General features: G+C 48.7%; 2 protein-coding genes and 1 long non-coding RNA gene across 4 annotated transcripts; 1 reads left to right on the top strand and 2 right to left on the bottom strand.

Annotated features, from left to right (window-relative positions):
- Window positions 1–3,899: 3,899 nt before the first annotated feature.
- MED9 (mediator complex subunit 9) lies at window positions 3,900–18,319 on the top strand. Its single transcript, XM_025428133.3, has 2 exons — window positions 3,900–4,206; window positions 16,294–18,319. The coding sequence occupies exons 1-2, from the start codon at window positions 3,980–3,982 to the stop codon at window positions 16,508–16,510; spliced, it is 444 nt and encodes a 147-aa protein (XP_025283918.1). The 5' UTR covers window positions 3,900–3,979; the 3' UTR covers window positions 16,511–18,319.
- LOC112647241 (uncharacterized) lies at window positions 9,661–13,812 on the bottom strand. Its single transcript, XR_003128210.3, has 3 exons — window positions 13,675–13,812; window positions 12,535–12,598; window positions 9,661–11,978 (listed from the first exon to the last, which is right to left on the bottom strand). It is a non-coding gene; the product is annotated as an uncharacterized LOC112647241 (long non-coding RNA).
- A 1,141-nt stretch (window positions 18,320–19,460) lies between the features above and the next one.
- On the bottom strand, window positions 19,461–21,216 carry RASD1 (ras related dexamethasone induced 1). 2 transcript variants are annotated; one of them, XM_025428131.3, is made up of 2 exons: window positions 20,845–21,207; window positions 19,461–20,693 (listed from the first exon to the last, which is right to left on the bottom strand). In XM_025428131.3, exons 1-2 carry the CDS (start codon window positions 21,128–21,130, stop codon window positions 20,140–20,142), a joined length of 840 nt encoding a protein of 279 aa, XP_025283916.1. In that variant the 5' UTR covers window positions 21,131–21,207; the 3' UTR covers window positions 19,461–20,139. The 2 variants fall into 2 exon arrangements, with proteins under 2 accessions (XP_025283916.1, XP_025283917.1); XM_025428132.3 differs by having other exon boundaries at window positions 20,537–20,619; window positions 20,845–21,216.
- Between the last annotated feature and the right edge of the window lie 837 nt (window positions 21,217–22,053).

The raw sequence follows: 22,053 nt of genomic DNA, 5'->3' as shown, positions 1-22,053 counted from the left end.
GCTTGAGGGAGCCTCCTCCTGCTGTATGTTGCACTACATTTAGCCTGAGCAAGATTGCTGCCTATTTTTTTTTAACTTACAAAATCAAAGTATCATGTAGCTTTTCCAACCTGCCTGAGGCTCCAGGCAATGAGAAAATAGGATGAATCACATGTAAGAATATAGCTTTGATGAAAAAGCCCTCAATCACTCAATGGCATGATCGGTTTAACAATCCCCATGATGTCCGTCTGACAAAGAAATAACTATTTTTGGACTTCACGTAGAAGAAATGTATCACAAGCACATTCATAGGTATTTGTGGCGTAGTCCACTTAGAGCATCTCAAAGTCCCTTTCTTAGATGCAGCCTGGTTTTGTATTTGTTCTTGTGGTAAAAAAATAATTATAAGAGTTTTTCTTTTTTAAGGATTAAAAAACAGTAGAAGTAGTAGCTAAAACTTAATAGTACCTACTGTGTGCCACTTCAAACATCTCTTTACATACATTCATTCCTGTAATCCTTATAGTAGCCCTATTAAGTAGGTGCTGTTATGAATCCATTTTGCAGATAAGGAAAATGAGCCATGAGGAGGTGAAACGACTTGTCCAAGTTCATAAAGCCAGAAAGAAGCAAAGCCGGGATTCTAGTGTACCAAACTCCCATGTGCCATATTTGGCAATCGTTCATATTTCTCCTATATGCTTCAAGTTCTCCTGTAATATATAAAGGGAATATAACAGTACAAAGAAAGCTGCTGTTATGGGTCTATCCCCCGTCCCATGAATGTGAGGTATAGCCTCCTTTTAAAAGGCTTTACACATGTATCTTGTTTCTATAGACAACACATAGTGCTCAATTGCATGTTTCAAACATTTATAAATAGTAATATACTATTTCTTTTTTTTTTTTTAATCTTATCTATTCAAAGAGACAGAGAGAGAGGGGCAGAGACACAGGAAGAGGGAGAAGCAGGCTCCATACAGGAAGCCCAACGTGGGACTCGATCCCAGGTCTCCAGGATCACATCCCAGGCTGCAGGAGGCGCTAAACCACTGCACCACAGGGGCTGCCCATAATATACTATTTCTTTTGGGCAACTTCCTGTTTTCCTTTCACCATTATGATTACAAGCCGTCTATGTTGATATGTATTGATCTCTTGGGCAGCACCATCCAGTTCTGCACCTCCTGGCCGCCTTTGGTAATGAGCATTTGAAATGTGGCTATTCAAATTGAGATGTGCTCTCAGCGTAAAATACATGGTGGACCTCAAAAACAGTACGAAAAACAGTAAAATACTTCTTAATAATTTTTAAGATGGATTACATGTTGAAATGATAATATTAGGGAGATAGTGAAATAAAATATATTACTGAAATTAATTTCGCCTGTTTCTTTTTATATATTTATTTTTTTAATGTGGCTTCTAGAAAATTGAAAATAGTGTATGTGGCTTGCATTTATGGCTCATGTTATATTTTGCATTGGGGAGTTTTCATCTACCTCATTCCTCTGAACCACCATAAGTCTGGGTTTTTTGTTCACTGGGGAAAAAGCAAGCCCTAAATCTGAATAATAAGAACTAATATTTACTGTTCACAGATACTTTTCTTACTGACTCCTATGTAATAACCATTCAATCCTCCTGGGAGGTTGCACGGCTGCACAAAGTGAGGTATTACAGCTCACCAAAGTCACAAAGTTATAAATCTGCCCAAGAAAGCAATCACCTGATGGCTTAACTTGATGACGTCTCTAACAATATACAATCTTTATATATCAGTGGAGCATCTGCTTTTTTTGACTCTGAACAGAGCAGTTATGACCAGGCACTTTTGTTGTGGCAATTTCAGCTTTAATGAAGCCCGCACAGGCAGATTTCTTTGATATCTGCCCACAATGTTATGAAGTCAGCTTTATCCTTTGCCACTAAGTGTATTAACTATTTTTAGGGCAAACTGTCAATGCACCCTACTCATTCATGCTTCCTATGCTAAGTTTGTTTTCTTAAGCCATATCTATTTATACCTGAAGTGTTTTTCCATTTTTTAAAAAGATATGTCATTATTCTGCCAACGATGAAGTTGAGACTTGTAATTAAGTTATAAAACACACCAGGAGGGAAAAGATGATGTGCGATTGCCATGGGGATATTTTTGATGAGTATCAGTTTCATTTTGAATTCTGAATAAAGATCTCACTTAATATTTTGAATCATAAAGTTACAGAACCAGCAGAGATCTGAGGTCTCCTAGGTGTTGTTCAGGACTATAGATTTGGTGTCAGACAAGCTGGGTGACCCTGGGGCCAGTATCTTAATCATCATAAGCCTAGGTTTCCTCATCCAAGAAATTAAGACACTAGCATCTCTGCCTTCTAAGGCTCTTTTGTGTATTAAACGTGATAAGACTGTGACTCTTCCTTGTACCTACTTTTATTCCATGGCGGTTGTGGTAATTACTATTAATTATTGCACCATCAACATTTCCCCAGGTAGCTCAAAGGGGATAGCCTCTTCAAGCACACCTGGTCTGATCCCAACAGGCCTTTCTCCTCTAGGAAAGTTCTCTACCAGGACTCCTAAAACTCTTCCCTAAAGTGGATAAGTCCATGGGTAGCAATAAGAAAGCCCTGCAGACTCTCCTTCTCCCTGCTTTCCCCCCTGGGGGTACTCTAGGCAGTTCTTGCTGAAGAAAGCTGTGCTAAGGCCCATCACTAAAGAGCCTTTAGTGCTCCAAAGAGTTGGAGCACACTCTCCAACTCCTATTTCCTTCTACAGTCTGCCTTCCCTAGGGTCTGCCTCCATCAACCTTTCCTGATGCATCTGAAAAGAGTAGCGTCAATGCTTTCCCTGGAATCAGCCCCCTTGCTCTTAAGTGCTCCAGCTCATCTTGCCACCTGAATATGGGCCTCCTTGCCTCTCTTTAAGACCCTTGATGGTAGACTTTGAAAGGTTGGGGCTTTCCTAGCTCATGTCCTCTCCCACTGACTAGCTGAGCTTAGGATGGGTGTCCCATTGCCCAGAAATCTATTATACAGCCCCCATATCACACTTGTTTTGAGAAATATAATTACATCACCACCATGTTTTTGACCTAGGATCCTGGGGACAAACCAGACCTTTGGAGGTCAGCCATGTACCTGAAGTTAGAAAACAATTTAGGCTTTGCTATGACCCTGGAGTAAGCATTTTACAGTTAAGGAAACAGACCTAGGAGCTCAAGGAACTGGCCTGCCCGTATGGAGAATACCCGAGGTGGACTTTCCTGTAGGATGCATTTATTCTTGGCACTAGTCAATCCCCTTCTGCCTTGTTTTGAAGTCAGGACAGCCTTCCTACCCACTACTTCACATTTAATACTGCATCTGCCATCCAGAAAATGCAATGTTGAATTATGAGTTCCTCCCTATCTAGGCTTGGGGAGCTTTTAGAGACTCACTTTACTTTGTCTCTGCCCCTTTGGGCTAACACAGTCTCACACTTCAGCTGGGTCAGGGTTTGCTGCCTGTCCTCCTGGAGGCATCTGCGAGGTGTAGGAGGTGTAGGCCCTCCATCTCTGGATTCTCAATGCCCGTAGGGCCCAATGCTTTACACAAAGCAGGAAGTTGTTTACTCTGCATGTGGTTCAAGGTGGTCGGGAGGCCTTCTCCGAGGGCGGGGCCCTGCGGAGTCATGCATCTCAGCTTTCCTGTACTAGTTGCTTTTGGACCCTTTTTGTCGTGTGAATAAGAATGTTATGTCTCAAATGGATCTGTTTCTGACTATTTAATAATCTAGCTGCCTCTACTTACAACCAAATCCGTCAATCGCCCGTTGCCTAGTAACATCAGCCACGCCCCCAGGATATTGCCCCGCCCACACCCTAGTACGCACGCGCACAACCTTTTTCCAGGGCCCGCCCACCGCGGGCGCAGAGCGGTGACGTCTGAGGTCCGCGACGCTTTTGAGAAGCTGACCGTTGGGGTCCTGCTGCCCGAGCGGCGCGGTTCCGAGCGCTATGGCCTCCGCCGGGGTGGCCGCCGGGCGACAGGCCGAGGATGCGTTACCGCCGCCGGCCGAGCCGTCGCTGCCCGAGACGAAGCCGCTGCCGCCTTCGCAGCCGCCGCCTCCGGTCGCCGTGCCTCAGCCGCAGCAGTCGCCGGCAACCAGGCCCCAGTCACCGGCCGGCGTGAAGGAGGAGGAGAATTACTCCTTTTTACCTTTGGTTCACAACATCATCAAATGGTAAGAGCCCAAGAGAGGACCAGCCACGACACGCCCTCCCGCTTCTCGTCTCGTGTTTCCGAGCGGCAAAGGCCTAGGTGCTCTCGGGCACAGCCCCATTTTACCGCTGGGGAAACAGAGCCAGGGGCAGGAGGCCTTTCCCACGACCACACCTGGTCACAGCGTCAGTTCGGCAAACGTTTGAACCCTGAGAGAGTTGCCAGACCTCACGATGGCCAGGCGATAGTCTTAAAAATGAAGGCTCTGCAGTCAGACGACTCAAGTTTGCATCTTAGTGACCTGGAGCAAGTCAAGCGTCTCTGAGCCTCGGTTTTCGCACCTGTAATAGAGGAGTAACACTTGGGTGTTGTCTTTTCAACACATCCAGCAGATATGGATCATCTTCCTTGTGTGGCACACTGCTAAGTCCGTGGAATGTACACAGTAAAGAGGGCCAACTTCTCCTCCCCCCTCCCCCAACATTGCTTATCAGTTTGAAGGAAAAAAAGACAGGGATGGAAATGACCCCTATTTCAGAGAGTTTGGAGGGTTGATGATAGTGAACTTAGAAGAAACAAAGATAGAAGTTGGCCCTGTAGGACTGTTCTTACATCGTGCCAAAAAGGGTGATTTTCATTTTTTTTTCCCCAAGATTGATTTATTCATTTTAGAGAGCTTGAGCACAAGCGTTGGTGGAGCAGAGGGAGAGAGAATCTCATGCCCACTCCCTGCTGAGCAGGCAGGGCTGGATCCCTCCACCCTGAGATCATGACCTGAGCGGAAATCAAGAGTCCCACACTCAGCCAGCTGAGCTCCCCAGGCTGGCCGACTTGTCTTTCTTTTGGCCAGTCTTTAGATTATAGCCTGAATTTTCAAACTGACTCTGTAAAAGAAAAAAAGTAGTGCAGCCAAAAGGCTCCGTGATCCCCATGCTTTCCTAAATTATTTCTGCTGATACCTTATTTATATCCACATGATACAAGGGTAAACCAGGCTCATAACTTATTCAGCCATTAAAAACCAAAACAAAGTAAATGAAAGCAAAGTCACTGTTACCGTGACATTCAAGTGAGCATTAATGCGCTCTTGGGTGTCTTGCTGAAATGGACTTGCTACCTACAACATGAAAGTCTTGTTTGTTACTGGCCTAGCTTTTGAGCTTAGCCGGACTAGATTCACTTGCTGTGGGATGACCTCATGCTTCCACCCCTTTTTAAACAGCTGGAAAGCCTTTGTTCTCACATTAGACCCTGCCTTCATTTGGTTTCACTTGGTGTGAACATACCGTTTATAGGGTAAAACAGACTCTGTTCTGTTCTCATTAGCCTGTGATCATCAAGTGGCACTTCTAGGGAGCAGTGCGATGGCAAAAAAAAAAAAAAAAAAAAAAAATCACACATGGAGACCCCCAAATCTCAGGGCAATGCTGGATTATAAGTGGGCCTTGTAATCTTATTAAAACATAACCTTTCTAGGCCTTATTTTCTTATCTCTCATACGTGAATAATAACAGTGGACTTGAAACATTTAAATTACAGCTTTATTGTGTAGGGCCTAGGTCATCTTGGTCAAATGACTTAGCTTCTCTGAGTCTCTTTGGCGAAATGGAATAACAGTACTTAAATTTTAAGATTGCTGTAAGGTATACTCAAGAGCAGCCTTCTGTGAAAGATGGCAGGTTGATCACATGTGTTTATCTCTATACTCTCTGAAAGGACAGTGAGGAGTGTTTTGTTTTTTTTTTAAGCATAAAACCAAAAAGAACAGCTGTTGTCACAAAGCTGATGGCTAAAGGCTAATCCATCTATGAGCCCCCAGAACCATCCAGACACAGCTGCCTTTGACCATGGCTTCTCCCCAAAGCTCAGGAATTGGCAGTGTCAGGGACTCCTGGAAATAGAGGTGAAAGTGAGACTAGAACAGGAGGATTACTTAAAGTCTGTGTAAGAATCAGATCCCATAGCCTTCTTCCCCACTCTAAGCAGATGGTGACTGCCCATCTTCCATCTTGGCAGACCAAGGATTACTCTCCCCCCAAAATTTATTTTTAAAAATAAGCCAGAGTGTCTCTGGACTGGGGAACACCAGGCACATGGCAGGAGTTGGAGAAAGAGAGCCATACTGAAAAGAGGGATTAAGAGAAACTTCACAAACTTAATACTGAGACCCAAACCTAGTCTTGGGTTGGCTTTTAGACTGGCAGCCAAAGAGACAGAGATACCTTCTCTGGGGTATCTCATCAGCCCAAAAGAAAGACTTTGGGAGCTCTCCAAGGAAGAACTTAGTTCATTTTAAGAAAGTGAAGAAGTATCACTAAGAGTTTCCACTAAGTCAGGGCACCTGGATGGCTCAGTTGGTTAAGTGTCTGACTCTTGGTTTCAGCTCAGGTCATGATCTCAGGCTTGTGAGATTGGGCTCCACAACTCAGCACGGAGTCTGCTTGGGATTTTCTCTCCCTCTCCCTCTGGCCGTGCCCTCACTCTCATTTTCTCTCAAATGAATAATAAAATCTTTAAAAAAAAAAAAAAGAGTTTCCATTAAGCTTTTTAGTGTTTTATTCTTTTTTTTTTCAATATTCTCCATTATTTCTTTATACTATGCTTTTTACTAAAAGAATATAATTATGTTTTCTGTGGGCATTCAGCTTCCCCCTCCACATCTGATCCAAGTCAAAGTAATCTACATTTTCTTTATCATAGGATCACATCTTTTTCTTCTTTGATTTAGTATGGTGAAAGCAGTAAATTATACACATAATCCAAATAGTATTTTACTCTTAACCTTATGACTTGGCATCCAGGGTCACTAAGTATGTGAAGAAAAACCCTAGCAAAATATAGGACAAAACAGAAGAGCAAAAATCCAGAGAAATGGTCATTGAGAGAAAGATGCTTTCATCATGAAAAAAAAGCTAGGATGTGATTTTAGAATATGTGTAGGGATGCCGATGTACTCTTAAATTGTGAAAGGGAGGAGAAGTGGTATAGGAAGATCATGGGCAAGGGGCTGAGGCCAAGAAGCAAGATGGAACTTGTGTGGCTAGCTCGCAGTTTGGTGGGGCTGGGGGCCTCAATCAGTTAAGTGTCTGCCTTCAGCTCAGGTCGTGATCCCAGGGTCCTAGGACTGAGCCCCACGAAGGGCTCCCTGCTCAGCAGGGAATCTGCTTCTCCCTCTCCCTCTGACCCTCTCCTTGTTTGTGCTTTCTCTCTCAAATAAATAAAATATTTAAAATTAATAGATAAATGCAGGCTAGTAAGGGAGATCTGCTCTGAGAGCAAGAGCCAGCATACAGAGGACAGCACATCCCCCACAAGGAAGGAGATTTTTGTCCTCTGAGGACTGGGGAGCTGGTGAGACCTTCCAACCACTGGGCCTTAGTCGGATTCGTGTTCCAGATGGAGGTAGCATCTCTGCCCAAGGTGGGAAAGCCAGTGAGGACGCTGTCCTGGCAGGCCTGGCCTGAAGGAATGAGGGCCAGGACCTGCTGGGTCATGCACGTCCTCTATCTCATCCTTTACTATAGCTTCCCCAGGCGCCCTTTTATTATTTGTTTACTCCTTGCCCAGGGGATAATAAGAAAGAAGCTGAAGTGAGTTTAGCATTTTTTGTTGCCAAAAAGAATTCAGACTACAACATCATTAGGTTTGTAGAAAATTTTTATTAAAAAAAAGAAAAAGTAACAGACGCCTGGTGGCTGTCGGTGAAGTGTCTGCCTTTGGCTCAGGTCATGATCCCAGGGTCCTGGGATGGAGCCCCGCTTGGGGCTCTCAGCTCAATGAGGGGCCTGCTTCTCCGTCTCCCTCTGTTCCCTGCTCTGCTTCGTCTGCTCCTGCGCTCTTTCTCTCACTCTCTCTCTCAAATAAATAAAATCTTAAAAAGAAAAAAGTAACAGTTGCAAATTCAGAATCCTGTAAAGTGAAGTTCCCTCACCAATCCTAACTGCTGTTAATTTTTTTTTTAAGATTTTATTTATTTATTCATGAGAAACACAGAGCGAGAGAGAGAGAGAGAGAGAGAGAGAGAGAGAGAGGCAGAGACAAAGGCAGAGGGAGAAGCAGGCTCCATGCAGGGAACCTGACATGGATCTCGATCCTGGGTCTCCAGGATCACAGCCTGGGCCAAAAGGCAGTGCCCAACCGCTGAGCCACCCAGGCATCCCTGTTAATATTTTAAATATCCTTTCAGGAGCAACGTATATATGCATGTCTTTTAAAACATTTATAGAATTTGTGATCATACTATACTTTGCTGTTTTCACGTAGTAATCTGTTTTGGGCACTTTTCCATTCTCACACACAAAGGCCGTCTTCAGTGAGGTGGCCTCACCCTCAGCTATGTAACCAGTCTTCTGTTTGTGGACATTTACGTGTTTTTCTAATTTTTGCTATTGCCAGCAGTGCTGGGGTACAAGCATCCTTGTATTGGAGTACGTTTATGATGAGGTAAATCCTCAGCAGTGGAATTGCTGGAGTGGAGGGTACAGGCGTTTTTCATTTTCATAGCTGTTGCTAAATGTAGAGAGCTTCATCATTGTAGCCCTTTCTCCAGAACACAATGCTGTGGCCTGGACGGCTTTGATTAACCCAAAATGGCCCAGAAATCTGCCACCCAGAAAGTATTACTTAAAAATTGCTGTTGTAAAAAAAAATAAAATAAAATAAAATGAGACATTGCAGTTGCAGATATAATAGAAGAGCCCCCATCGATGCAAAACAGCAATTGAGCCTCTCCCCCACTCCTTCCAGCTCCCTCCCTGGTCCCCTGACTGCGTCATACTCCATTTCCTGATTATGCCATTATTTCTTTCAACAGTTCCTGCTCAAGGACACTTTCAGTGTTTTTGGCATTTTGCCACTGCAGTCAGCACTGCAGTGACCCTCTTTGTAAATGCCATCTTGTAAACTCTGAGAGTCTATAGAGTAAATTTCTAGCCAAGGAATATGTGAATTTAAAATTTTGGTCACTGTTAGCAAATTCAGAAAGAAGGCACTGTGTGCTTTACCAGCAGTGTATGTATGTCTTTTTCCCCATACCCTGCTGTCACCATTGAACTTTTTAACTGAGGCTAATCTGATAGATCAGAGATGATATGTTGTATTGATCTGTGTCTCATCAGATAAAGCATCTTTTCACATGCAACTTTTTATGTCCTTTGTATTTTTCCTCTGTAAACTGCCCATTATTTTTTACTCCTCTTTTAATGACCTCTTTGTACAGGAAGAAAAGTATGCCTTTGGCTGGCTAGTATATTATAAATATTCCCCCCAAGTTATGGCTTTTTTTTCAACTTTGTTCCTGAGTTTTTTTGTTTTTGTTTTTGTTATTTGGAAGTATATCACTTTATGGAGGCAGGTTTGTTAAGCTTCTCCTTTATGACTTCTGGCTTTTAGTCCTAGTTAGCAAGGCCTTCCCACTATAATAAAATGATAAATATCAATCCCTTTTCCCTAGAACTTTTATGATTTCATTTTTCACTTTCAATTCTTTTTTTTAAAAAGATGTATGTATGTATTTATTTGAGAGAGAGCCCATGCACATGAGGAAGGCAGGGTGGAAGGAGAGAGAGAGAATCTCAAGCAGGCTCCATGCTTAGTGTGGAGCCTGATGTGGGACTCAATCCCAGGACCCTGAGGTGATGATCTGAGACACAACCAAGAGTCCAATGCTTAACCAACTGAGCCAACCAGGCACCCCTTTCACTTTCATTTCTTTGATGCTTCTGGAGTGTATTTTGATGGAAAAGGGAAGGGGGCCTTCACTTTTCCTCCATGAGCCTCATCATCCCCCTGTTCATACTGAATATTCATTATTTTCTCTGCTGGAGCCACTGCCTTCACCATATACAAGGAGTCCCTGTATGTTTTCTGAGCTACTTGTGGACATTCTGTTCTCTAGCATCAAACTGTTTTACTTCTTAAATCTTCCTGGCACAATTCATGATCTCTTCCTTCTTTCCTCTTTCTTGGCAGCATTTACCATAGCACCTTGACCTTTCCTGGCCTGTTTCCTGTAGCCTGGCTGAGATGCTAGAAAATGAAGTGCTAAGTTTGGGTCAGTGGAACATTTAGGCTTTAGTCTGCCTCTTTTACTTCCAAGCCTGTTGGTAAATAACAGTCACGATCCAGGTCATCTGACCTCATTTGGGGATCTTATAGTCATTTCTTAATTAGTTTCTTTGCCTTTATCCTCTCTTATTAGTCTTGTGCATGTTATCAGTTGAATTTCTCTCTGCGCAGAAATCTCTAGGGCTCCCTATTCTTCCCATATCGTTCTCCACTTAGGGATCTGTGCAGACCATCTTCAGAGGCCTCCCTGGATCACACAACAGAAAGCCTAGAGGCCCAGAGCAAGTTGTTCTGACGCCAGTACCTTTGGGGGCATGGAGTCCCCCAAGCCCCTCTTCAGGAGTGCTGCCCCCCCACCACCACCACCATCTCTGTCCAGAGAAGGGCCACATATGCTTATGGACCTGCTCAGAGGCTGCCTCCTATACCGGAGAGCTCCTGGTTCTTGTCATCCTGGCTGAGATGCACCCTTCCTGGTGCTAGAGGGAAGCTCCACAGCACCCCCCTTCCTCCTACTGTCTGTCCCTTAGTTGAACAATGATCAAAATAACATATTGGTGTTATTTTAAATTGATGTTAATGAGGAAAACGGGAAAGAAAAATGTCATTTTTATGCCTGTAAGGAATGTTAGAGCTCCCAACTCTTTGAGACATTTCCTGTTAACGTATAGAAATCACATTAGAGAAGTACATGTAGAACCAAGGAGAAAGGACACCTGGGTGACTCAGTGGTTGAGTGTCTGCCTTTGGCTCAGGTCGTGATCCTGGGGCCCTGGGCTCGAGTCCCACATCGGGCTCCCCAAAGGGAGCCTACTTCTCCTTCTGCCTGTGTCTCTGCCTCTCTCCATGTATCTCTTCATGAATAAATTTTTTAAAATATTAAAAAAATAAAAGAGAACCAAAGAGGAATGATGAGATTTGTTGGACCAGAGAGAGTTAAAACTTTTTTCCCCTCTCAGACTTGCCAAATCTAATCTGAGTCTGGAACTAAGTGTCCTGGCCTAGGAATTCTGAGTTGCTGTTGTCCCTGCCTTACCTGGTGATTGTGGCTCACCCAGTAAAAGTATTCTGTCAACATGGGTTCTTAAACTTTTTTTTTTTAGTTAAATTTTCTAGTTCCTTAAAATGTTCTAGGTTGCTGTGTAGGTAAAGGGGAGCCATCTGTGACACCACAGAGGGTAGTTCAAATGATGGGTACACAGCATCCTTCACCTCTCAAGCAGAGGCTGTATCACTGAAAATGAGCCCCTTTGTTGTCCAGACAGGTCAGCAAGACCTGAGAGCCCAGGCAAAACCACTTTTGTGGAAACGGGGTGTTACTGACCTGCTTCTTCCTTCACAAGGCCTATTTTAATCTGACCACCCATCCACGCCAGCTGAGGCCTGTCCTCGGGCAGAGCAAGAAGCAGCCCCCATATCAGTGGAGAAGTCTGTGAAAGAACCCCCTGGCTCCATGCGGCTTGTGTGCACTCGTTTGACTGTAGTCCTCTCTGCCCTTCATTTCTCCTTCAACCAAATCTCAGTGAAAAGAATGAGCACCCAAACAGGGAGTATTTATAGACTGTTTGGAAGCATTATTTCTGGGCCAGCTTACAAGCCTGTTCGCTCCTCTGCCACTTCATCTCGGTTCATTCCGCATAACTTACTAAGCACCTGCTGGAACACGGGCCCCCAGGTCAGCAGTTAGTGCAGCGTGAGGAGGGCCACAGTGGAGCATTTCCGCTGAGTCTGGGGGAGAATGGGAAGGTGAGCCTGGAAGGGTCACAGGCTGCTTGTGGCCGGCCCTAAGGGGCCCCCTTCCAGTATGAACTGGTCCAGCAGGTGTCTGGGAGTATTGGAGCTCAGACTTGGGTTTTGTAAAGGTGTGTGGGGCAGAGGGTTTCAGGAGAAAGAGAGGACCCAGCTCTGGAAAGAGGTGCGGTGGGAGGGGGAGGCAGGGGAGGAAGGAAATGGAGTCGGTGGGAGGAGGAGGCAGGGGCAGGCAGGAGGAGTGGGCAGGACTGGCGGCTGGGTGTACATCGAGTATGAGGAATGGGGCACTCAGCATATGTGGGGGCACAGTGTTCCAGTTCAGCTCAGTCATGTGGATGGGGGTGCCCTCCATCTGAACTACGGTATCCTGAAGAGGCAGTGAGTCCACTTTGGACGTTTGCAGGTGTCTCCAGACTCCCAAGGAGAAAGTACATGGGAACTATTGGCACGAGGGTCTGGAAATTCAGGAAGGGGGGCAGGCTGGGGAGTTGTTGGCCTCTGAAGAGCTAGAAGTAGATGAACACGTTCTAACCTATTCTGTAGAGCAGTGTTGTCTTCAAATTTCTTTTAGCAGAAGAACCTTTCATTGCCCTTCCCTGAAAGGAATATTTTTCACATGTAAGCCTTGCAGATTAAAAGCAAGGGTCTGGGGCAGCCCAGGTGGCTCAGCGGTTTAGCGCCGCCTTCAGCCCAGGGCGTGATCCTGGAGACCCAGGGTCGAGTCCCACATCAGGCTCCTGCATGGAGCCTGCTTCTCCCTCTGCCTGGGTCTCTGCCTCTCTCGGTCTCGCTCTGTGTCTCTCATGAATAAATAAATAAAATCTTAAAAAAATAAAAATAAAAGCAAGGGTCTGAGGTTCAGAGCCCCGGTCCCAAAGACATATTAGGTGCTGGCAGAACTGGAGCAGAGAAGCACACATGGCTGCTAGCTCAGCAACAGCCAGTGTTGTCAAGGGTGTGTGGGATAAGCATTGTGTCCACCTGTCACAGTGCAGGTTTTTTGGAGGGCGTTTCGGCAGTCTGTTAAAAATTTTAATGTATATCACCTTCAATCTAGAAATTCACTTCTGAGAAATCATCTTACCAAAATACTTGCACAAGTACTTACAGGTACAAAATGTTCGTTGCCACTCCAATTACAAGTGATAAGTTGCAAACATCCAAATACCCATCAATAGCCAAATAATTTAGCTGTGTAAGTGTATGTGTGTTAACATGGAAAGACAACCAAGTGCAACTTGAGTGAAAAAAGCAAGAATGGTCAAAGAAATAACAAAAAGGTACGTGTGTGTTTGTAACCCTGTATTTCGAAGCGGTCTGAAGTAATATATACCACATGTTAACAGAAGTTTCTCTGGGACACGGATTAGAGGGACCTTCCTTTTCTAAGCCTTGGTGTCTGTTATTTCTAAATGTTTTTCCCTCAAGCTATTACAATCATAGATAAAACAGCAACAGCCCCACACCCCTCCCCCACCATTATTTTACAAAGATGCCAGCCCCTGCAGTTAGCACTGAAGGAGGAGAGATTGGGAAGGACTGGTCCCAGCGTGGTCAGCTAGGACAGTGGGGGCATTGGGACTGAAGGTTACAGAAATTTTGAGGAGGAAGAAATGGGAAACAGTCATACTACTGCATGGGCTCAAGTTTGGGAAGAAGTTGGCTTCAGTACCTTTCTGGGTTCCTTTTGCTTCTAAGTTTCCAGTGGACACACTTGCCCCATTGAGGCCAGTTGGCATTTTTCACGTCCCGAGGCACCTCTACTAAAAATGAAAGCTGTGCTTTCCTTAGTACCTATGCGAAGCATCACTCTTCAACACAGCCACCTAATAAAATAAGCCTATGATGTTTGCCCTGAGTCTGGTGACACGAATACAGGATGTCTGTGTGCCCATAATGCTGAGTATGACCCAGGAGGTGCACAAAAGATGGAGAAGTGGCCCATCAATCTAGCCATAGCAGTAGCATTTTTGTCCATATTTTAGAAAACTAATATAAACAGGACCAAAGTGCCCCAACCAAGCCCTATGTGTACAATTTTCATGCTTCTCGACCTGGCCTAGTCTCCTTTTTTTTTTTCTTCTAAAGTTGGCTGATGACTAATGTTGAACACAAGGGCAGGTCCCTTTGGAGCTTTCTGCTTTTATTCACTCAATATTTTGGCGTCTCATTTCTTTTGGTTTGAATATTTCGCAGTAAATCTGGCCTAGCAGGTTCCCGCTTGGTTCGAGCCAGTTCTTGAATGAAGTGTTTTCCTCGCCCCAGGAGTTCCACGTTATTTACCTTCCCCAACTAGGGCAGGCTGAGAGGCTTGCAGAGGGGTCCTTTGCTGTGGGCTACATGGCCCGCTTTCCCCGAAGCTTCCCTCCAGGCAAGCTTTTATGTGGCTCCTTTACTGAAAGCTCACCAGTGAGGAATGGATGACCCTTGAGATTTGGGGATTTTCAGAAGTGACTGTCCTAAGCATGGCCCACTTTTTCTTTCAGAATTAAATCTTTGGGACCAGGTTACTTTTGTTTCCAGAGCTGAATGATCCTAACTTCCTTCCAAATTTTTTTCTTTTTTTTAAGATTTTATTTATTTACTCATGAGAGACACAGAGGAGAAGCAGGCTCCATGCAGGAAGCCTGATTGTGGCACTCGATCCCTGGACTCCAGGATCATGCCCTGGACCGAAGGCAGGTGCCAAACTGCGATCCACCCAGGGATCCCCCAAATTCTGATTTTATGTCTTTTCATTTGTTTGTTTTACTGTGTCCTTTCAGATTGGTGATGTGAATCAGTGTTCTTAAAACTATATTTTAATTTCAAAACTCCCTTGGGACTTATATCCGTAACAATGTGTTAGCACATATGTCACCCAAGTATAAGGATTTCAGAAGTCCAGATGGTTTCTATCCAGAGTTGTAGTTTTGAGCTGAGATCTAAAATAATTAAAATAAAAGTTGCCCCCTCTTCCTTCCTTTGAAATAGGAATTCTTCCTTCTAAATATAATTCTCGTAAATACCAATTACTCCTCTCTAGAAACCGGGATAAGGTATATCATTAATTGTATATGTAAAGGGAGGGCATCAGATGACAACAAGAAAGCTTTGGCTGTTTAACATTCCCTAGAGTGAATGATTCTCCAGTCTTGCCTCCAAGTTAGAGCTATTGATAAATAGTGAACAGGGCCCATCTCATTTGCCAGGTGTGAGCGTAACCAATGGATTGCCGGGGAAGATGGAGATATTCTGTGTGCGTAAGCAGAGAAATGATGAATAATAAGCGTGAATTAGCACCATCTGGGTTGAAATTTCCCAACAGAAATGGACATTTATTTAAAAAAAAAAAAAGATCATTGACAGTTCTCCCCCTTCCTACGCCTCAATGGGTGACTTTTAGAACAGCCTACTGAATTGGCTTTCAGTTTTAGTACCAACTGTTTGTTTTCAAAAGCTCATTCACTTACTAACTTTTAAAAAATGTATAGGAACAACTGGCAAGCTGTTTCTTTGATCTTAGGCGAAGGTTTTGTTCTGGTTTTTAATTTAGCAGTGCCAGGGGAGCACGGATCTCTGGACGGCTAATAATAGCCAGCTATGAGATGAAGCAAATGGTCCTGCCTTTAAAATCAGCTTGACCCAAAGGCAAGGAATTTACAAGATAGGGAGGGGAGACTTTGTACCTGCTGAAAAATTTCCAGTAGCTTGCAACTAATATAAAATTTATGACTAGCTCTGTGGAAATGAATGCGTATGTTAACAGGTTCAAGCATCAAAACATCCACTAAACTAAGCTCTTGGTAGCTGATAGAGCCCCCTGATTGGCTTGGAAATGTCCCCAGTTACAAGAAATGTAGTATTTTGGGAAGTTTTGCCTGTTGCTCATCACCTGATGGTGGTAATAGAGTGTTCATTCATTCAGCAAACATTGATGAACTTACTTGCCAAGCATTCATTCTTGCAACAAATGTGACTTGAGTGCCCACAGTGCCCAGGGATGGGGGGTACAGCTCCGAACAAGGCAGACATGGTCTCTGTGCTCTGAGCTAAATGGGGTTTCAGCCTCCAATTGTGTGGGTGTGCTGAGGGGGGCTGCAGTGGCTGAGCTGGGTGCAGGTCCTTCTACCAGGTAGCTGTGACACGCCTACCCTAAGGCTGCATGAGGAAGAAGCAATCCCTACCCTCTGAGGACACAGGCCTAGTAAGGGAACATAGCAAGAGATGGGGGGGGGGGGCACAGAGGTGAGGGGCCAGCTCATCCTCAGTCTGAGCCATGAATGCTAACGACTGCCCTCTGCCCCTGCAGTATGGACAAGGACAGTCCAGACATCCACCAGGACCTGAACGCCCTGAAAACCAAGTTCCAGGAGATGCGGAAGGTCATCAGCTCCATGCCGGGCATCCACCTGAGTCCTGAGCAGCAGCAGCAACAGCTGCAGAGCCTCCGGGAGCAAGTCAGAACCAAGAATGAACTTCTGCAGAAGTACAAGAGCCTCTGCATGTTTGAGATCCCCAAGGAGTAGATGAGGCCACCTTCCAGGAATGCCTGAGAAAGAAAAGGGAGACCACGCGTCCTCACTGTCCGCCCCCCCTCCCCCCACACACACACCACCTCAGAGTGTAGATCTTTCAGACTCCAGCTGTGAACTTTGTAACCGAGAGGCCTGGGGGTGGGGGGCTGCTGCTGTAGCTGCTTCTGTAGCTGAACTTGGCATTGACTATGTGAGGAGCCAGCGTGCAGGCTTGGCTTTGTCAGGGCCTCCTTGTAGTGTATATATCCATATGTCTAGATGCATAATAACTTGAGTGCCTGCTGGTGGAAGGAAGAATGTTCCTGGAGGCTGGGGAGGGGGTAGAGGATTCTGCTCCTGCTTCCGGGGAGGGGGCCATCTGCTGTGTATTCAGGCTCCACTGGCAGATCGGGAGAGCACAGGAGGAAAGAAGGTGGCTCCTCTTTGCTTCCTGCCCTCCCTCTTCTCCCACCCTGGGTATGCTCCGTGTGTACCAGGTACATGTTCTGTTAACAGCAGTGTCATGAAACATTTGCATAGAATTCACTGGACAAATTGGAGCTGCACTCATAGGGCATGGATTTCAAGTATTAGAAGAAAACCAGGAAAGCATGAATATTGTTCTGAAGGACTGCAACAGGGTGACTTCCTCCCTCTCCCGCCCCCACTGAAAAACTTTGTTTCCTTTTTATGTTTGAGCCAGTGAATATAATTGGGTCTTTGGGGGTGTCAACCCAGAGCCCTGCAGGCACCTTCTGTCTTAGGTTCTCTGCCACCTACGTGTCCTGTTACTTTTAGCTCTTGCTCCCTTTGTCTCCTGTGCCCTGCAGTCAGCTCATCCAGCCATGTAATGCTCGAGAACGAACAGACCACTTCAGACCCCATGGTGCTTCCCACGGGCTGGAGAGAACCATTGTCTCCACACAGGCTTCCGGGTGAGCGGGCCCTGCCTCTTTTCATTTCAGATTCCTCTTGTCCTGGTTTAAAAAATTAGTCTCCCGTCTGGCCTTCTCACTGAAGAGTCGACCGAACGTTGACTGAACTGCAGAGGTGACCATGATGCACTGTTCAGAGAAGGGTGGCTGCAGTGACCGTTCTGATCACCCATCAGTTCCGAGTCCCTTCTGAAGGATGAAGGAGGGCGACCACCTACAGCCTGGAGTTCTGCAGCCCCACTCTGGTTTCATTAATATTCAGAACGTCCCTCATTTCTGCCAACAGGACTTTTATTTGCGTGCTCTTCGCTTGACTGTCAAACTGACATGACAGCCTCTTAGCCTCTTAAAGACGAGGTGAGAAGTAGTCACATATTGTTTAGATCTAGAAATGGGCACATAACCTGTGCTGAGAAAGCCAGGGGCTTAACAGATGCCCGCCGATTGACCTCGTTGGCAGAGTACTGGTTGGACATGTTAGCAGGGGTTCCATTTGTGCTGCCCCACAGCCACCTGTCAGAAGGTGGTTAGTGCATGGGGCACTGGGACATGTGAAGGGCGGTATTCGGTTTCAGTGGCTTTGGACAGAAGAGCGGGCTCTGAATTGAAGTGGGTAGCCGCCTAGTCAACCACTCCCACCGTGGGACTGTTATATTTAACTGAATCAGTTATGGCCTTGAAATTTCAGGGTAGTGTGGGCCCGTTTTAAGGCTCTGACCAAATAGGAAACACAAAGCATCTAGAAATATAACCAGCGAGGCTTTTCCGCACGGCTAAAACGGATGAGGGCTCTTCCGAGGGCAGAGGGAGACGGAATCTTCCCTGTGTTCCAGGGTTTTGCCTTGTGACATTTTTCGAGAGTATAATTAAAAGAACTTGTACTCTGCTCTCGGGACACCTTGGTTTTTGTACTGAGAAATTCATTATAGGATGTCTCTTGGATAATTGAGAGGAAGATGTTCACTTTGCTTAAGGGGAGACAGAACGTATGGTGAGAACCTCCTCCCTCTCAGCACGCAAATGGCAAAACCACTGTCAAAACCGAGTAAGTGCCCTGAGGAGAGACATCTGTCCCCAAGGACCCTGTTGGCCTGACGGGTCATCCTTCCCAACTGGGCCTGGCCCTCTGGGCCAGGCCTGGGCTCAGTCCCCAGGGCACAGTCCTCCATGGAGCAGGGTGGAAATCCCTCCTTGGGACTATACTGAATGCCCCTCCCAGGGTTGAGCACCCTGAGCCACCAATTATTTGCTGGGTGGCAGGTACTTGGAATAAGTACTTATCAAACACCTCACTCCTCACAGTATCCCCACCCAGAGGGTGCTCTGTCTTGTGGATGAAGAATTTGAGGCTTGGCAGGTATCACTTGCCCCAAGCTTGCAGTTACAAGTGGCAGAAAGAGCTGGGTCCTGAGTCCGGAAGGGGTGCCCTCAACTCCCAAAGAGAAGGAGACCGTGAGGTAGAGAAGGTATCAGACCTGCCCCCAGGGCAGCAAGTGCTTCTCAAGGCCGGAGGGTATGGGGGGCCTGGGGATTTTGAACTGTCTCCAGACTGCCGTGTGGCGGAGAAGAGTTGGGGGACGTGGGTCCTGCACCGGCCTGACACCAGATCCATTTCTCAAGGCTCCATTTTGTGAACAGGACCCTAGTGACACCTCAAGTGGACCCCGAGTGGTAGGTTCGGAGCCCTTTCATTGCCCTGGGCCTGTAGTGAGTCTAGGACAGAACAGCTGGGGACGCAGCCTGGAGGCCCCTTGTGGCTGCAAATATTCAGCTCTAGGAAGGACCTGAACCCCTCGATTGCCCTGGCTTTCCAAGGAACCCTTCCCAAATAGAAGGGCTCTGGCCCAATCATCTGGAGCTTTTTTTGGAGCCTTTTCTCCGACGGGGGCTGATGCTATTTTCAGAATGGGTCATTTGACAATCTGGGGAGAGTTAGACTCCTCTGATACGCAGAAGTAAAAACCACCCCCTCCCTTCTCACCCTTGTGCCTTCCAGCCATTTCCAAAGGCAAAGCAAGCATATGGGCTTCTGTTTTAAATTATTTTATTTTGTATTATAAAAAAAAAACAATAACTTTAAAGACGGTCTCACACACAGTACAAACAGCTGGGTAAGGGTTTGTTCGTGTCCATGATGACCTCAGAACTATTAAAGTGCAAGTTGTGTGTCAGTGTTTTCCTTCGTGCAACTTCACACACACACATGTAAACAAGTCACTTGGCTATGATCTGACCCGCACCCCCTAGTTTCGGGAGGGCAGAGGCTTCCGATAGCTGTCAACCCAGAATCACAGACAAGCTAATGCCGCATTGTCCCGTCTTGACCCTCGGGGGCGGGGGGAGGGCAGGACAAGTTCCCCAAGGCCTAACGGAGGCTGATTAACTTCTGCCCCCCTCCCCATTCTTGTCTTTGTCCGAATTGCCCCTCTGCCGGGCATGCGCCCCCAAGGCGCGGGGCAGGCAGGCGCCAGCGGGGGACGCGAGAGGGGGGCGCAGTCCCGGCCTGAGCCAGTTCTCCTTCCTTCCAGGGCCGATGACCGTCCCTTCGTCTGCGCCCCCCCGGGGCGCGCGGGCCCGGGCGCGGGGAGGGGAGACGCCGGGCGGCGCGCGCGGGGCGCGGGGCCGGCCCGGACGTCGGACGTGACTCGTACACAAACGGGCCCTCCTCGGGCGGCGGCGCGGGCGCGGGCGCGGGCGCGGGGGCTCCTAGCTGATGACGCAGCGCTCCTTGTCCTTGGCCTGGCCGCCGCCGCTGGCCTTCTCGCGGATGTACATGAGGTCGCTGTGCACGCTCGGCCGGCGCGCGAAGGGCGCCACGATGCCGAAGGCGTCGCCCGGGTCCCCGCCGCCGCTGCCGGCGCGCAGCAGCTTCTTGTTCCGCAGCGCCTTGCCGTGCAGCACGTCGCAGTGCTGCACCGACACCTTGCGGTGCAGGTCCGGGCTCATCTCGCTGGGCAGCTTGGCCATGGCGAAGAGCGCCCGGAACATCTGGTCCAGGCTGCTGTTCTTCTTGGCCGAGATCTCGAAGTAGGCGCAGCGCTGGGGATCGTCGCCCACCAGCCGCTCGATCTCGCGCTGCTCCACCTCGCGGTAGAAGTCCCGGTCACCCTTGTTGCCGCAGATGACCAGCGGCACGTCCACGTTCTCCTTGGTTTTGTTCTTGAGGCAAGACTTGGTGTCGAGGATCTGCTGCTTGAGCCGCTGCACCTCCTCGAAAGAGTCGCGGTTGTCCAGGCTGAACACCAGGATGAAAACGTCTCCTACGGGGGACACGGAGGGCGGAGAAGGGGGCGGTGAGGGCGGCGGCCCGGGGGACAGCTGGAGCGGGGCCGGCTGGGGACCGGGGACCGCCGACCCCCCCCCCCGTGGCGCAGCCCCCCCCGCCCGCCGCCCGCCGGGCCCCGCGCTCACCAGTGAGGATGGAGAGGCGCCGCATGGCCGGGAACGGGTGGTTGCCGGACGTGTCGAGGATGTCCAGCTGGTAGACCTCGCCGCGGATGGAGTAGAACTTGCGGTGGAAGTCCTCGATGGTGGGCGTGTAGGCGTCCTCGAAGCGGCCCGTGAGGAAGCGCGACACGATGGCCGTCTTGCCCACCTTGGACGAGCCGAGGATGACCATGCGGTAGCAGTTCTTGGCCGGGATACTCAGCTCCGAGTCGCTCGGGCACATCTTCTTGATCATCGCGGCCAGTTTCATTGGGCGGAGGGGCGGCGGGGCGGGGCCGAGAGAAGCGCGAAGGGCGGCCGGGGGCGCGGGGCTGGCGCGGGGCTGGCGCGGGGCTGGCGCGGGGCTGGCGCGGGGCTGGCGCGGGGCTGTGTGCGCTCGGGCTCGGCTGGAGCGCGGCTGCGGCTGCGGCTGCGGCTGCGGCTGCGGCTGCGGCTGCCGCTGGGCTGCGGCTCTGGGACGGAGTCGCTCACTCCGGTGCTGCGCGCCCGGAGGCCGCGCTTATATGCAGCCTGCCTGGCCGCCCCGCCCCGCGCCCTCCCCGCCTCCGTGCGTCACGCCCCGCGGGCCCCGCCGCCCCCTCCCGCGACCTCCGCTGGCCGCTGCCCCTACTGCCCGGCCCGCCGCACGCGGGGAGCAACCGAGTCCCGGGTCGCACTGCGGCCGGGGGCGCGGGGACCCCGTTTTTCCCACTGCACGGGGCTCAGCGGCCGCGAAGGAGTCGGGGCTGCAGTCCCGGCTGTGCCTCTGACCCCGTGTGCCTTGGGGCGAGGACCCCACCCGTGGCGCTCACACACCCACACGCACGCCCCTGCTCACACCCACTGTCTTTGGGCCTCAGTTTCCCCAGAGAGTAACAAGAGGCACCCCGCAGCAGCAGCTAATCGCAGGTGCTCCCCAGTGCTGGCACCGTGCACGGGGCCTCGCGTACCTCCCTTCTGTCTTCGGTCCCCGGAGCGAGGTCCCGCGGCCGCCCCTTCCCGTCGGCGGGCGCGCGCTGCCTCCGGGCCGCGGTTAGCGCCGGGTGGGCGCCGCGCGCTCCGGCCGCCAGAGGGCAGCAGAGGCCCCGGCGGCGCGGCCGGGGTGGGGGGCGCCGACTGGCCTCTCCGCGCGGCGGGATGGGGGGCGGGGGCGAGGGCGAGCCGCCAGGCGGGTCTGGGCAGGGGCGGCGCGCG

Source organism: Canis lupus, chromosome 5, assembly GCF_003254725.2.
Source record: "Canis lupus dingo isolate Sandy chromosome 5, ASM325472v2, whole genome shotgun sequence".
NCBI lineage: Eukaryota > Metazoa > Chordata > Mammalia > Carnivora > Canidae > Canis > Canis lupus.
The sequence above is the reverse complement of the archived record's forward strand: the minus strand, read 5'-3'. Positions and strand labels throughout refer to the sequence as shown.